The sequence below is a fragment of the Panthera pardus genome, unplaced genomic scaffold (genome assembly GCF_024362965.1).
Source record: "Panthera pardus isolate Hobbes unplaced genomic scaffold, ASM2436296v1 HiC_scaffold_17, whole genome shotgun sequence".
Lineage (NCBI taxonomy): Eukaryota > Metazoa > Chordata > Mammalia > Carnivora > Felidae > Panthera > Panthera pardus.
Window position 1 is genome coordinate 13,294,864 of NW_026526732.1, and position 13,455 is coordinate 13,308,318.

A 13,455-nucleotide genomic window follows, 5' to 3' on the forward strand; every position below is an offset into this window, starting at 1 on the left:
GTGGGCATTAACCCTTCTCTATCTATTGCATAATGACTGCTATTATTTTGAAAGGAGCTGTGTTAGTACAACGATATGCCTGCCAGGCTCATGATTTGAATTTTTTCAATTTATTCTTGTTGAATAATATTCTTAGACTAACACTTGCATATTAGCCTCCCTCTTTCTTTGGTCATATCTTGTACCTTCTAAGCACCAAATGAATGCTTAAAAATAAAATAAATATTAATTCTTTTCTTTTTTTTGCATTTACTTTGCATAAATTTTAGTAAAAAAAATTCAGCTCTCAAGAGGTAAACAACAGTTACCTTTCACTTGGTCATGTAAATCAGGGTACTGTGTTATTTACCTTCTCATATAATTGCTGCAGGTTTTTTCACGATGAGTCGGAGGAGGATATCATGTAAAGACCTGGGACATGCTGACTGCCAAGGGTGGCTGTATAAGAAAAAAGAAAAAGGAACTTTCCTAAGCAACAAATGGAAAAAGTTCTGGGTGGTGCTGAAGGGAACGTCGCTCTACTGGTACAGCCACCAAATGGTGAGTCTACAATATTCCTCTCCTTTCAGCTGCTTTGACAAGGGTGGCTTAAACATCACTGAGGACCAGGTGGTTCCTATGGGAAAGTTCATTTTTATTTCTGGAACTTGGAACAGAGCAGATAAGTAAGTTCTAGAAACCTTTTCTGATCCAATAGGTAGGAAGGCTGTTGCACTCTATTTTACGGAAGACAGAAATCATCCTGCTTGACTCATCTTTGGTTGGAGAGGGCTGTCCAAACTTATATCTGTCTATGAATGTTACTACTCTTCCATGAGAAATTGTACTCATTTCAAGACTTATATGGACAGCACTTTATATGGAAACTTTTTGTTATTAAGCTTTCTAGTAAAACGGGGAATCGGCTTTAAGACCTATCAGGGGTGTAAACTGATTCAGTCCACAGAATGTATTTTGATTTCTTCTCCTTAACTATTTTTTTCCCCTGCCCTTTATTGGGTGGGTTGGTTTTAGAGTCGCTAATCCACGTACCAGCACTGCGTTGCTGACTGTTGCCTCTTGTTCCCTGGCATGCTTGGTGATGGCATTAAAGTACGGTGATCAGACAACACTTGAAAAGAAAGTTACCTGATTTGTCCTTAATCAGCGGTACACTTCTGTGGTCTGCTTCACAGGCTAGTTTTCTGTTGGGAAGGGCTGGAAATAAAGTTATTGTGAGAAGGTTTGCTGAGCGTTCCTGGCTAGCAACATTTTTGAAGACAGCGATGTTGTTGAATATTGAATGAGTAGAGGCTTTTCATATAGGAATTCTCCTCATTAACCCCCAGTGGCCAATTGCTGATCTCAGGAGAGCTGGAGTTTCTTTTGGGGTCTAATGAAGTTCAGCAATGGATGTCCTTTAAGCAGTTAAGGGGAAATTACTTAGGAATTGCCCCTAAGCAAGAGCCATCCTTTCTGTATGACGCCATTCTTCTAAAATGGCTTGTGGATCCCCATCACTCAAGTAACAGAGCTTTAGAGCATGTAACTTCATAACTGTAATAGAGGTGCTGTATATAGTTTGTGGATTTTAGTGGATCAACTTACATTCATTGGGCATTAATATGAAATTTGTTACCCATATACCCCTAGGCAGCTGTTATGTAAAGACTGGGTAAAACTGGACCCAAATCCAACTCCAGTGCTCTGGAATAAGCATTTGCGCCACCCTCCCCAACCCATCCAGCCCGCCATGCTTCTTTCTCTACAACCCCTCTCCAGCCCCCTGTTCTCAGGCTAATTGCTTTGGTTTCACCCCATGCAAAACATGGTACAAAGTCCTTTATTGAGTTCCGTAAAATATATATTTATTTAAGGCTTCAGTGAGCTGTAACAACTTTATCAAAGATTTGGGAGGGTTTCAAGAAAGAATCACCTTGTGGAGTATGCAGGTACCCACTATCTCCCTTCTCTCGTCTCCCCTTCTGGGTATATCCGTCATCTCTTGTTTAACATGGAATAGTTTTACCCAAATTAAGGCAACCTAGGGCTGGGGCTGCACCCTCTGTCTTCGGGGATTTTTCCTAAATGAACACAGCTTTTTTTCTTAGGAGGAATTAAGGTCATTACAGATTTTTTCCTCCTGTTTCATATTATTTTTGGCTCTTGCTTTTGGGTAGTTGTGGCCAGTGATAATCTGCATCTCTTATAAGTTGAGAGGACTTACTGACACACCTTTCAATAGCTCTCTGGGAATTTCCAGAGGCTGTTGGAAGGATTGGGTATTGATCAAGCCTGGCACATCCGTGGGAAGTAACAAGCTCAGATAGAGGCATGGCATTAATTTCCTCAGTGAAATTATTGAGCACGTATGTTCTTGGTGCTGTCCCCGTCTTCATAGAATTTAAAGGAAACCCCTTCTGAATCACACATAGTTACAGATTTGGCTGTTTTGGTTCACTGGCTCATTTGGCTTAAGCTTCTCTTACAGCAGCAACTTAGAGGACAGTTACCTGTTTTAGGCATTAGGAATCTCATGCTTCCACAGGGAGCAGAAATGTCATCTGAGATGAGATTGGAAAGAGGTAAAGGAGAGAGCCATCTGGCACCCTCAAGCGCCCTATCCTCATTTGCTTTCATGCAGATGTATAAAGCAATATTCAGGGAGCAAATCATGTACCTGAATAGAGTTAGGTTAGAGATATTGAATGGAGAATAAGTTTACTGTTATCTGGCCTTGGAGTTACCCTGATAAACGAGTGATATGTAACAGAGGGACCTCCAGCTCCCTAATTTTATGACTTTATTATAGAGAAATTCTCACTTTCTCTCTTTCCATGCGCACACGCATACATACACCCACATGAGTGGGCGTGCGTGCATACCCTGACATCTTAATTATATGTTTGTGATGAGGAAAAAAGGCTACTCAATGAGTACTTAATTAGCAGTCATATTCCTGGTATCCATGTGAATGTCAACTGTGAAATAAGAACCAAACACATGTCCTCAAGCTAAGAACGTGTATTGACTTTCTGCCACACAAGGAATTCAGATTCAACAAAGTAGTTCCCAAGGCACTTAATGCCTAATGAGCAAACCTCTTATTCTCTCCTCTGTTCTTTCTTCCTTGGCCTGATGCTGGGAGGTAATGGAGCCAATAGCATCCCAGCAAGAACCACTTTTTACTGAATGCCTACTATGACGCCAAGGGATATTCTAGGTACCCTTCACACATGCTCTTTCTTACTGCTCAAAAACGCCCTCTGAGGTAGTAATTGTCACCACATTTGGAAAGTTGGGAAGGCTGAGACCCAGGGAGATTGTGTGTCTAGCCCTGTGATGCAAGTAGTAAGCGGGGAAAACATCACCTTCCGCCCCTTTGACTCTGTAGCCAGAATCGTTGCCATCTGCCGGCCTGACCCCATGCCGACTCGAGGATAAATGACAGTCTTCAGTAGGGTTCTGAGAGAAGAGCTCTAGAGATGGAGTCTAGGGCAATTCTCATACGAAAGTATGGTGATCTATCTCATGGGATCCCTTTGTTGGTCTCTGTCGCTCTCTGACACATCACCCTCACCATCCTGGGCACCTTTTTTGTCATATTATTACCCAGTAATTGATTCATGGTGTACCTTCTCCCTTCATGACACTTTGCTGCTTCAAACAGCACTACCCGGATTTCCTTGAGAAAGGTCAAGTCCAGATACTCATCTGCCATTTTCACACCCCACGTTCTGTGCTTAGAATGTGCTACAGCACACAAGAATGTGTGCACCAGGTCTTAACAAAACCATATTCAAGTGTAACAGCCATAAAAACCCAGGCTGTTTACAATCTTGAAACCCACACAGCTGTTTTCCCTTTCCACTTGGATAAAGTACAAATCGCTTTCCTCGCTTGTGAGAGTCTCCTGACCTCTATCTCTCTTATTGCGCCACCCTCCCCTTCACCATCCAGCCTCCAACTACAGAATTTCTTTTAATTCCTTCTTAGCATCACATATGCTGGCACTCTCTTTGAGCCTTTCTACACATGCTGTTTCTCTGCCCAGAAAAAGCTTTGTCTCCATGCCCAAAAGTCTTCTTCCCACACAATCCCAATGACCTGAGTCCTCCTTAGAAGTCAGATTTTAGCTTAAGTAGCCTTCCTTCTGACCTTATCCTGGCCTTATCCTCTGACCTAAATCAGGACGCCTCTGCCTGTACCCATAGAAGCTTGTACTTTTCTTAGTTTTATACCTTTCTTCCCCTTTGTACATGTTTGTTAGGCTTGCTGTTTTCTATAATTGAAGATAATCTCTGTAGGGCAGGATCACAAGTATATTTTAGTGCAGTGGCTGACACAGGCATTCAATTAATATTTGCTGATTTCATGAAATAAATGAAGGTTAGGAATCATCAACATTTACGTTTCCCGTGGGGATCTTGAGAAATGGTAGGAATAAAGACTGCTTTTACTGGAAAATATTTTTCCAGTAGGGTTTCATGGTCCCAAGTAGGTGCCACACAGCCGCTCCCATTTGGTAACATTGTATTAGGGGCTGTTATTTTAAGATTATTTCTAGGGGCACCTGCGGGGATCAGTTGGTGAAGTATCTGACTTTGGCTCAGGTCATGATTTCACAGTTCATAAGTTCGAGCCCAGCGTCAGGCTCTGTGCTGACAGCTCAGAGCCTGGAGCCTGCTTTGGATTCTGTGTCTCCCTCTCTCTCTGCCCCTCCCCCGTTCCCTCTCCTCCTCTCTCTCCCTCTCAAAGCTAAATAAAACATTAAAAAAAATAAAAAATCAAAGATTATTTCTAACCATGGCCCCTGGCTGTACACAAGGGTCTGGTGATCTTGATCAACTTGATCTTGATCCGACTGGGGGTGGAAAATGTTGAAAGGGAGGCAGACGTTTCCCAGGGAGCCTCTGGCACTCTCACACTTCACCTGGACACCAGGCACAGCTGGAGAAGTTTGGGACCAACATCTTCTCTCTGGTGAAGAAGCAAAGTTCTGAATTACTGTTTTCCTTCAGGTGTGTTACTATGAAATAGTGACAAGTCCTTAAGATGTTATTAGTCATTAAAAGTATCTTTTATTTTTAAGGTCTTAGATTTTTCTGCTTTTGCTATAACTAATTTTACTTTTCTAAGAATTCTTTTTCTTGATTCTTTTTTTTTCTTTTTTTAATGTTTTTATTTATTTTTGAGACAGAGAGAGAGAGAGAACATGAGCAGGGGAGGGGCAGAGAGAGAGGGAGACACAGAATCTGAAGCAGGCTCCAGGCCCCAAGCTGTCAGCACAGAGCCTGACGCGGGGCTCGAACTCACTGACTGTGAGATCATGACCTGAGCTGAAGTCGGATGCTTAATCGACTGAACCACCCAGGGGCCCCATCTTTTTTTTTTTTTTTTTAAAGAGAGCAGTGCAAGTGGCGGAAAGGTACAGAGGGAGGGAGAGAGAGAGAGAGAGAGAGAGAGAGAGAGAGAGAGGAGAATCTGAAGCAGGCTGCAGGCTCCAGGCTCAGCATGGAGACCAACAGAGGGCTGTATCCCAGGACCTTGGGGTTGTGACCTGAGCCGAAATCAAGAGTGAGACACTCAACTGACTGAGCCACCCAGGCGCCCCTCTTTTCTAAGAATTTAAAAAAATTTTTTTAATGTTTATTCATTTTTGAGAGACAGAGCGCAATTGGTGGAGGGGCGGAGAAAGAGGGAGAGACAGAATCCAAAACAGGCTCCAGGTTCTGAGCTGTCAGCACAGAGCCCGACAAGGGGCTAGAACCCGCGAGCTGTGAGATCATGACCTGAGCTGAAGTCTGACGCCTAACCAACTGAGCCACCCAGGCACCCCAAGAGTTCTTAATTAAAATCTTGCTTAGTTCCTTGAGAAATATATGGTGGATTTTATTTATACCCAAGACCTATTATAAAGTAAAGTGTATTATATAACTCATTTGAAATTCTTAAATGTTTCTGTTCAGGGAGCATTTAATCATCTCGCTGATGTATTTTCTTATATTATCTAGGAGTGTATGTGGACTATCAAAACCCATCAAGGGAACATATGCATTATGGTGATAATCAACTTGGAGCCATTGCCTAAACAATTTAGGCTTTAATTACAAAGCACAGTTTAATGTTACTTATAGAGGAGAGATTGAAAATACTTTCTTTTTAGGTGAACCCCGCATGAAAAGCTCATCGTCCCCCCAACCTATTCATCCTCCTCCCCACCCACATGCATATCCTCCTGCCAGTATTAGTGCGGTCTTAATAATTTGGGCCAACAGTTGTAAATGTCAGTACAGGATTAAAAAAATAAGGGACTGCATTTCTTCTTTCTATTAATGGCTTCTAGATGGGCAGAGGAGAGAGAGCTATGTAAGTGACATAATCAAAGAAAGATTTGTGAAAAAAAGCGGCTCTGAGATTGACAGTACAGATCAATTCTGTAAATTCTGGGAAGAAGGAAAATATTTTGGGCCAAATGTGAAGGACTTCTGCCCCAGTGATTATTTTTTAAATCTCTCTTTTTTTCCTCTCTTTCTTCCCCCTCTCTCTTTTTTTCCTATCTAAGAAGGTGTTTTTTTTTTTTTTAATTTTTTTTTCCAAAGCTGTGTGATTTTCCTGGTCAAAGATTTCCTTTACTAGGTAAACATAGTTTTCACCAATCAGAAAACATTATTTCTGTGCATTTCAGTGACTGTAGAATATCTTCAGGGAGAAGATTCTCTTAAGATTCATCTTGGAAGACAGTTTCCCCTCCCCCGACCCCTGCCCCCAAGGAGAGTAGGGGGATGGGCATTCCAGTCCAAGGGAATATGTGAAGAAAGGAATGAAAATATAAATGAACTGTACCAACCCGCTGTTAGGTATTATATTGAATTCCCATAACCTAGCAAGATAGATTTTATTATTCCCATATTTCAAGGAAGTTTACTGAAGCTTAGGGAATTTAAGTAACTTGCTTAGAGTCAATAAGGAGTAAGTGGCAGAGCTGAGATTAAAAATAAGATCTACCAATACCAAAGCCAGGCACTTTTCCCCGGGCTGCTTGGTGTCCACATTTAGAGGTAGCCAGGGACAGTAAATGGGGGCATCAAATGCATGGTGCAGGAATGTGGACTTGATCCAGTAGGCAATAGGGAGCCACTGCAGGTTCATTAGCAAGTGAAAGTATTCACCTAGCAGTAATAAATGAATATACTGGAGCAGAAAGGAGTTTTCAGAAGCTACTTTTCAGGAGTAGATACAACAAAATGCAGGCATGAGACATGGACTCCTGGATTGGAGTGGACATAATGAAAGCGGGCGGCACATTTAACAGTAAGAAATGGCAAACTATGTTGAGTGCTCGAATATAAGACACAAACCATTTGAGCCTAAGATAAGAATGATTCCAAGTTTTGGAGCCTGGGAGACTGAGAAAATAATGTGTAAACTGAGGGAGGAAGAGTGTGGCTAAAAATGTGAATTTCCTTTAGACCCACTCTCTTTTACTGTTTTGGTTTCTTTTAGTTTTGTACATTCTTTCATCTTTGTAGAAAATTACTAGAAACCTGCATTGTTCAGCAGGTAAGTAACTGTTGATTGATTTCATTTGATCTATTGCATCAACAATTCATTTGATCTATTGCATCAACAATTCAGGGGAGCCTCGGGGCCCCTCGGCCTCGCATAGAAAAGGTGAATATCCAGCAACTCTTTATTTCATGAGAACTGATGAGGTTTGAGGTTAATATCTGGCTTAATATATATTATGCAGACTTTTCAGTTCTTTGAGAATCCAATCTGCCTGCCTGAATGTGACCCCGTTTTTTCACTCCCTGGCTAAATGGTTCCACGTGTCTGTGAGTTCAAGTAACTATGTCTGTATCATATGTTTTTGGTCTTTCCTTGCGTGTGTGAATTTCAGAGGAAGGGTTTTTTTCTGGGAATCAATTTCATGAGAATCTCTACAGCAAAGATCTAAGCAGGTTTTAGATTAGGCAAAATTTACTTTTTCAGAAAATGATACTTGAAAGCCAGAATTTCTCTTTTTGTGGGACAACGTCCTTGAAAATTTCAGTAAATATAAAATGTGTTTCAGCATAAGAAAAATAAAGAATTAGTTCATTTTCCCTTGGGAAGAGACGTTTTAAGTCTTCTGACCCTTTTATTAGTAATCACCTCTTAGCACAGATTTTGGAAAAATGTCTGCATGAGTTTACCATAGATTGCAAAAAATTTGTGAGGAATTTATGAATCCTTCAATCAGAACTTTTTATATGATTTTTTTCTTCTTTTACCCACTACAGTGTAAACACCTGAGGGTATATTCTTTACCTCTCTGGTTTAAACTGTGTCCCTAGAGCCTAGAGCTTGCAGGCACAGAGTAGGCACCCGTGTTTTTTGAGTGAATTACTTATTATATTGCATAATTATCAATTAGTTATGTAATTCAATTAGTCAAAGCATAATTGAGCACCTACATGTTCCCAGAGTTCTACCAAAATGAGATGCTTTGGAATAATGGGCTCTAATTTATGTAAACTTCATAGTCATTGTTTTTAGTCAACAGCCAACTTCTGAGCATATCCCAAACAAAATTCCAATATTTAAAAATGTTTCTTCAGAGAAGAAAATTCAGACTAATTATGTAAAATTGAGGAACCCTTTGCCAACATATGTCCCTAGAGTTTGTACCAGAAAGGGGAAAACGGAAGATGCAATGCTGATAGATCTACACAGGGCAAAATAGGATGTGTTAGCGGCTTTAAGTGAGCAACTGAACTCAGGGTGACGACTGATGGATGAAAGGGGTGAAAAGGACTATTTAGGTACCACTTGAAATGTGAATGTAAGAATAATTGAGGACTTTTTGAATTCTGTTACTTCCCTTATTATAATTTCAAGTAAGTGGAAATGATCTTTAAAGGGGACGCTTGTGGGGCACCTGGGTGGCTCAGTTGGTTAAGCATCCGACTCGGCTCAGGTCATGATTTCTCGGTTTGTGGGTTCAAGCCCCGCATTGGGCTCTGTGCCGACAGCTCAGAGCCTGGAGCCTGCTTTGGATTCTGTGACTCCCTCTCTCTCTTCCCCTCCCTGCCCCCCAAATAAAATAAACGTTAAAAAAAATTTAAAGGGAACATTCAGCCTAATTTATTTATTTTCTCGGATGCTGTCTACCTACCACTGTGCCCTAACATTTGTTTTCCTTGCGAGGTCCCAGAATGAACTTCCAAAATAATGGTTCACCACCAAAGCTTTATGATCAGCTCAGTTTATAGTTGGGTCAGGCTGTTTTCAATTAATTTCTTGTTGCTAAATTCATATAAGGTGACAACAGTGGCTTATATTGCCAATACTATTTTTCTTTAAAATCTTTCCAAACTTTACATAATCAATTGGGAAACACCAAGACTATGAAATCCTTTGTTTCTATTATCTTGTTCTCAGGAGGCAGTGAAATGCTCCGTCACTGCTGATTTGGAAGAGGATGTCAGAGTTAATGACGTAGGTTGGGCTGTAGGAGAGGACAGTCCTCTTAGCTCACAGCAGTGACTGGCATGTGCATTCAGGACCATGGTGAGCAGGGCACTGTGCTTTTGCTGGTGTTTCCACACCTTCTTTCTGTTTTACTTTATCTTTTTTTGGTAGAATCTATTTTCTTGCTTGTTGGAAATTTAATTTTGAAAGTGCTTGAAAATCGTATAAAATAATGATGCGTTCATTTACAAAAATTAGAAAATACAATTAAGCAAAATAAAAAAAATAAGATGTGGCAAACAGAAAGAAGTCAATGAATTCTGATCATTTATTTATTTAAATGAATCACAGTCCTACCAGCTTGATGTGATCACTGTAAACATTTTGGTGTGTATATTCCCATTTTCTTCTACGTTTTCCAAAAATAAAATACTATGTATTTTTTTGTAACTTGATTTTCTCACTAACCAATATATTATCAATATATTTTCACATCAACACATATATATCATTTCTAATAGCTATGTGTGTAGTACATATAATTATGTATGTGTAATACCAAAGTTATTTATACCACATAGTTATACCATAGTTTAATTATCAATCTATAGACTTTAAAATCAGAAATTCCTTTTATTCTAAAATTTCTTAAAATTGCTAACAGGTGATAGAATACATAAGCACACATACACTAACTTAAAAATAAAGTGATACATACTTAACTTACGTGTATGAATATACGTATGTTTGTATAACTATTAGTGTGTGTATACATATTGTTGCTATGTGTGTATAAATATATTGATCTGTGTATGTGTATGTATGTGTATATAACTTACACATTCTTTTTATTTTAGAGAGAGAGACAGGGAGAGTACAAGTGGGGAAGAGGGGCAGACGGAGGGAGAGAATCTTAAGCAGGCTCCATGCTCAGTGTGGAGCCCCACGTGGGTCCGGATCTCATGACCGTGAGATCACGACCTGAGCAGAAATCAAGAGTCGGACACTCAACTGACTGAGCTACCCAGGCGCCCCCTAACTTACAAATCCTTTTAAGCAAGCAGGCAGGAAGGTGGATTTCACCCACATGGTATAAAGGAGAAACAGCACCTGCATTCTAGTCTTGTAGTTCCTTACAAATTGAGTATCCCTGGCTCAGGGATGTAAGTCTCTATGCATCCATTTTCTTACAAGCGTAATCTGACCAAGAACAATATCTTTACATAGTTCAGAGCAACTTTGAGAAGATCAAATGTACCTGAAAACAATAGAAAAAAATCAAGGCAATACACAAAGAAACACAATTTTATGTATGCATAAGGTGAAATGTGCTCACATGATACTGTGCAGAAGAATTGCGCTAAGGGTTTTTAGACACCAGAAGTGGTTTCTTTTGGCAAGAATGGCCTATCCTGTGCTAGAGATTCTGAAACATGCACCTAATAACCCTGTGTAAAGGTTGATTTTAAGCTATAAAACAGGGAAGTGCACCAGAAAGCCCTGGAGGAGTCTTCAGCTCCGTAGTTCCTGACCTGGAAGAATTCAGAGAACCTGTGATTTTGTGGTGAGGCTTTCTGTGCACATTTCCCAAGCAATAGAATGCCACGTGGCCCATGGGATGAACTGAACTTTTGGTTAGAGCTGAGGATTTTCCTGCGAAGTCATTATTTGCTGATTCATCATCCCTCTGGAGCAAGCTTTTTTAAGGGCCAAGGGCCCACCTGCTTCTACAGAAAAGCTAACCGATGAACTCATTTGTCATTGTGCTGCCGTGTTTGGCCTCCCATAGAGCGTGTTTCAAGAACATTTCAAAAGGAAACTGTGCAGTGGGAATGAAAAACACCACCACCACCAAAAGCACTGAATATTTTTTAAAGGAGCCAGAATTCAGGAGACTATGTTTGAAACAATGTCTTCGAAAAAGACATCAGGAAATAATGTGGTAGGGTCAAAGATGATCCCTGTGTTCAGAATCAGGAGGACGGTTTCTCCCCTGCCGCTGCGGCTACTTGAGGCTTTAGGCAAACTGCCTGCCCTCTCTGGGCCTTCTTCCTTATCTCTGTAGCAGATGCATACATGGATGGCTCTTACCTGTGAAAGAGATGATGCTCGCTAACAGCACGTTAGCCACGATTTTCGAACTTTCAGTCTTAAAAAAATTACTGTCGTAAATGCATTTTCATCCTTGACAATTTTTATCCTTTAATAATGAGCGTTGCAGTAGTATCTTGAAAAATGTTTTAAATTTATTTTTTTATTTTTGGGGCACCTGGGTGGCTCAGTCGGTTAAGCATCCAGCTCCTGATTTTGGCTCAGGTCATGATCTCACAGTCATGAGATCTGAGTCCCACCTGGGGCTGGCTCCACGCTGACCTTGGAGCCTGCTTAAGATTCTCCCTCCCTCTCTCTTTCTGCCCCTCCCCCACTCACTCATTCTCTCTTTAAAATAAAAAACAAAAAAAAATTAAAAAAATTATTTTTTATTTTTGAAAACTTGTAATGAAATACATGTAACGTGAAATTTCCCATTAACCGCTTTTGAGGATACAGGTCAGTGGCAAGAAGTATATTCACATTATTGTACAACAGTCTCTGGAACTCTCTTTGTCTTATGAAACCAAAACTCTGTACTCATTAAACAGTTAACTCCCCATTTCTTCCCTCCTGCATCCCTGACAGTCACCATTCTATCTTCTCTGTGTGAATTTGGCTATCCCAAGTACCTCGCGTGAGTGGAATCACACAGTGTTTGCCCTTTTGGGTCTGGTTTATTTCACTCAGTGTTCTTCAAGGTCCATCCGTGTGGTAGTGTGGGTCAGATTTTCCTTCTTTCTAAGGATGAATAACATTCCTTGTATGTGCAGACCACATTTTTTTTTATACATTCCTATCTGTTGATGGACACTTTGGGTCGTGCCCACCTTTTGCCCATTGTGACTAATGCTGCGATGAACATTAGTGTGCAGTATCTGTTTGAAACCCTGCTTTCGACTGTTTTTTTCTTTTGTTTTTGTTTTTGTTTTTGTTATGGGCCCAGGAGTGGCATTGCTGGGTCATGTGGTAATTCTATTTTTAAGTTTTTGAGGAACTGCCGTTATGTTTGCCATAGAGGCTGCACCATTTTATATTTACCCCAAAAGGGTACAAGGGTTCTAATTTTTCCACATCCTCACTAACACTTGTTATTTTCTGTTAGTTTTTTTATTTGTATTTTTTTGATAGTAGCCATTCTAATGTGGTGAGGTATTATCTCATTGGAGTTTGGGTTTGCATTTCTCTAACGATTATTAACCCTGAGCATCCTTTCGTGTGTTTTTGGGCATTTGTGCATCGTCTTTGGAGAAATGTCTTTTCCCATTTTTGTTGGGGTTGAGTCATACCTTAGTGGCACTCATGAAACTCATGAAAGCGATTTGAAGATATTTGAAGTCTCATGAACTATTGGACGATTTCATATACATTGTGTGAAGACTAGATTATGTATTATACTGGGATTCTAAAAGAAATAACTTTATTTTTTATTTCTCCTAAATTTCTAATATTGAAAGAGAATGCATCAGATTTTTAATTTTCCTAAATGGTATTCTTTACTCTTCCCCCACTCCTGCTCTAACAATGGATGGTAGATAAAGTTTATTAGATAGCAAGATATGCAATTTATTCTGTAATAGTGAGATTTCATCAAGTTTATTCCTATTTATTTGAAACCTTTCCTTCCTATTTAGTGCTTTATTTTCCTTCCTCCCTCCCTCCAGCTTTCTCACTCTCTCTTCCCCTTCCCTCCCTCCCTCCCACCTGTCTGTCTTTCTTTCCTTCTTTTTCTTTCTTTCTTTCTTCTCTTTTTTTCTTTCTTTCTCTTTCTTTCTTTCTTTCTTTCTTTCTTTCTTTCTTTCTTTCCAACCCTGTGTAGGTGAAAATTATCTCTAGGGTTTTAAAGTTTCTAAAACAGTAGTTGGGAGATGATATTGGACAAAACCAGATCACCAAGGGCCTTGTGTACTCAGGATTTTATATTACAGA

General features: G+C 40.1%; 1 protein-coding gene across 7 annotated transcripts in view; it reads left to right on the forward strand.

The window, feature by feature from the left end:
- IPCEF1 (interaction protein for cytohesin exchange factors 1) overlaps window positions 1-13,455 on the forward strand; it is a 181,759-nt gene that overhangs the window by 105,943 nt on the left and 62,361 nt on the right. For 5 of the 7 annotated variants that reach the window (XM_019412629.2, XM_019412631.2, XM_019412630.2 and 2 more), the window contains 2 exons: window positions 371-540; window positions 7,486-7,542. In XM_019412629.2, coding sequence (XP_019268174.1) covers window positions 371-540; window positions 7,486-7,542 — 227 coding nt within the window. Of the gene's footprint in view, window positions 1-169; window positions 294-370; window positions 541-7,485; window positions 7,543-13,455 lie in introns of those variants that run through there. The other 2 variants (XM_053904346.1, XM_019412633.2) reach the window with 2 other exon arrangements.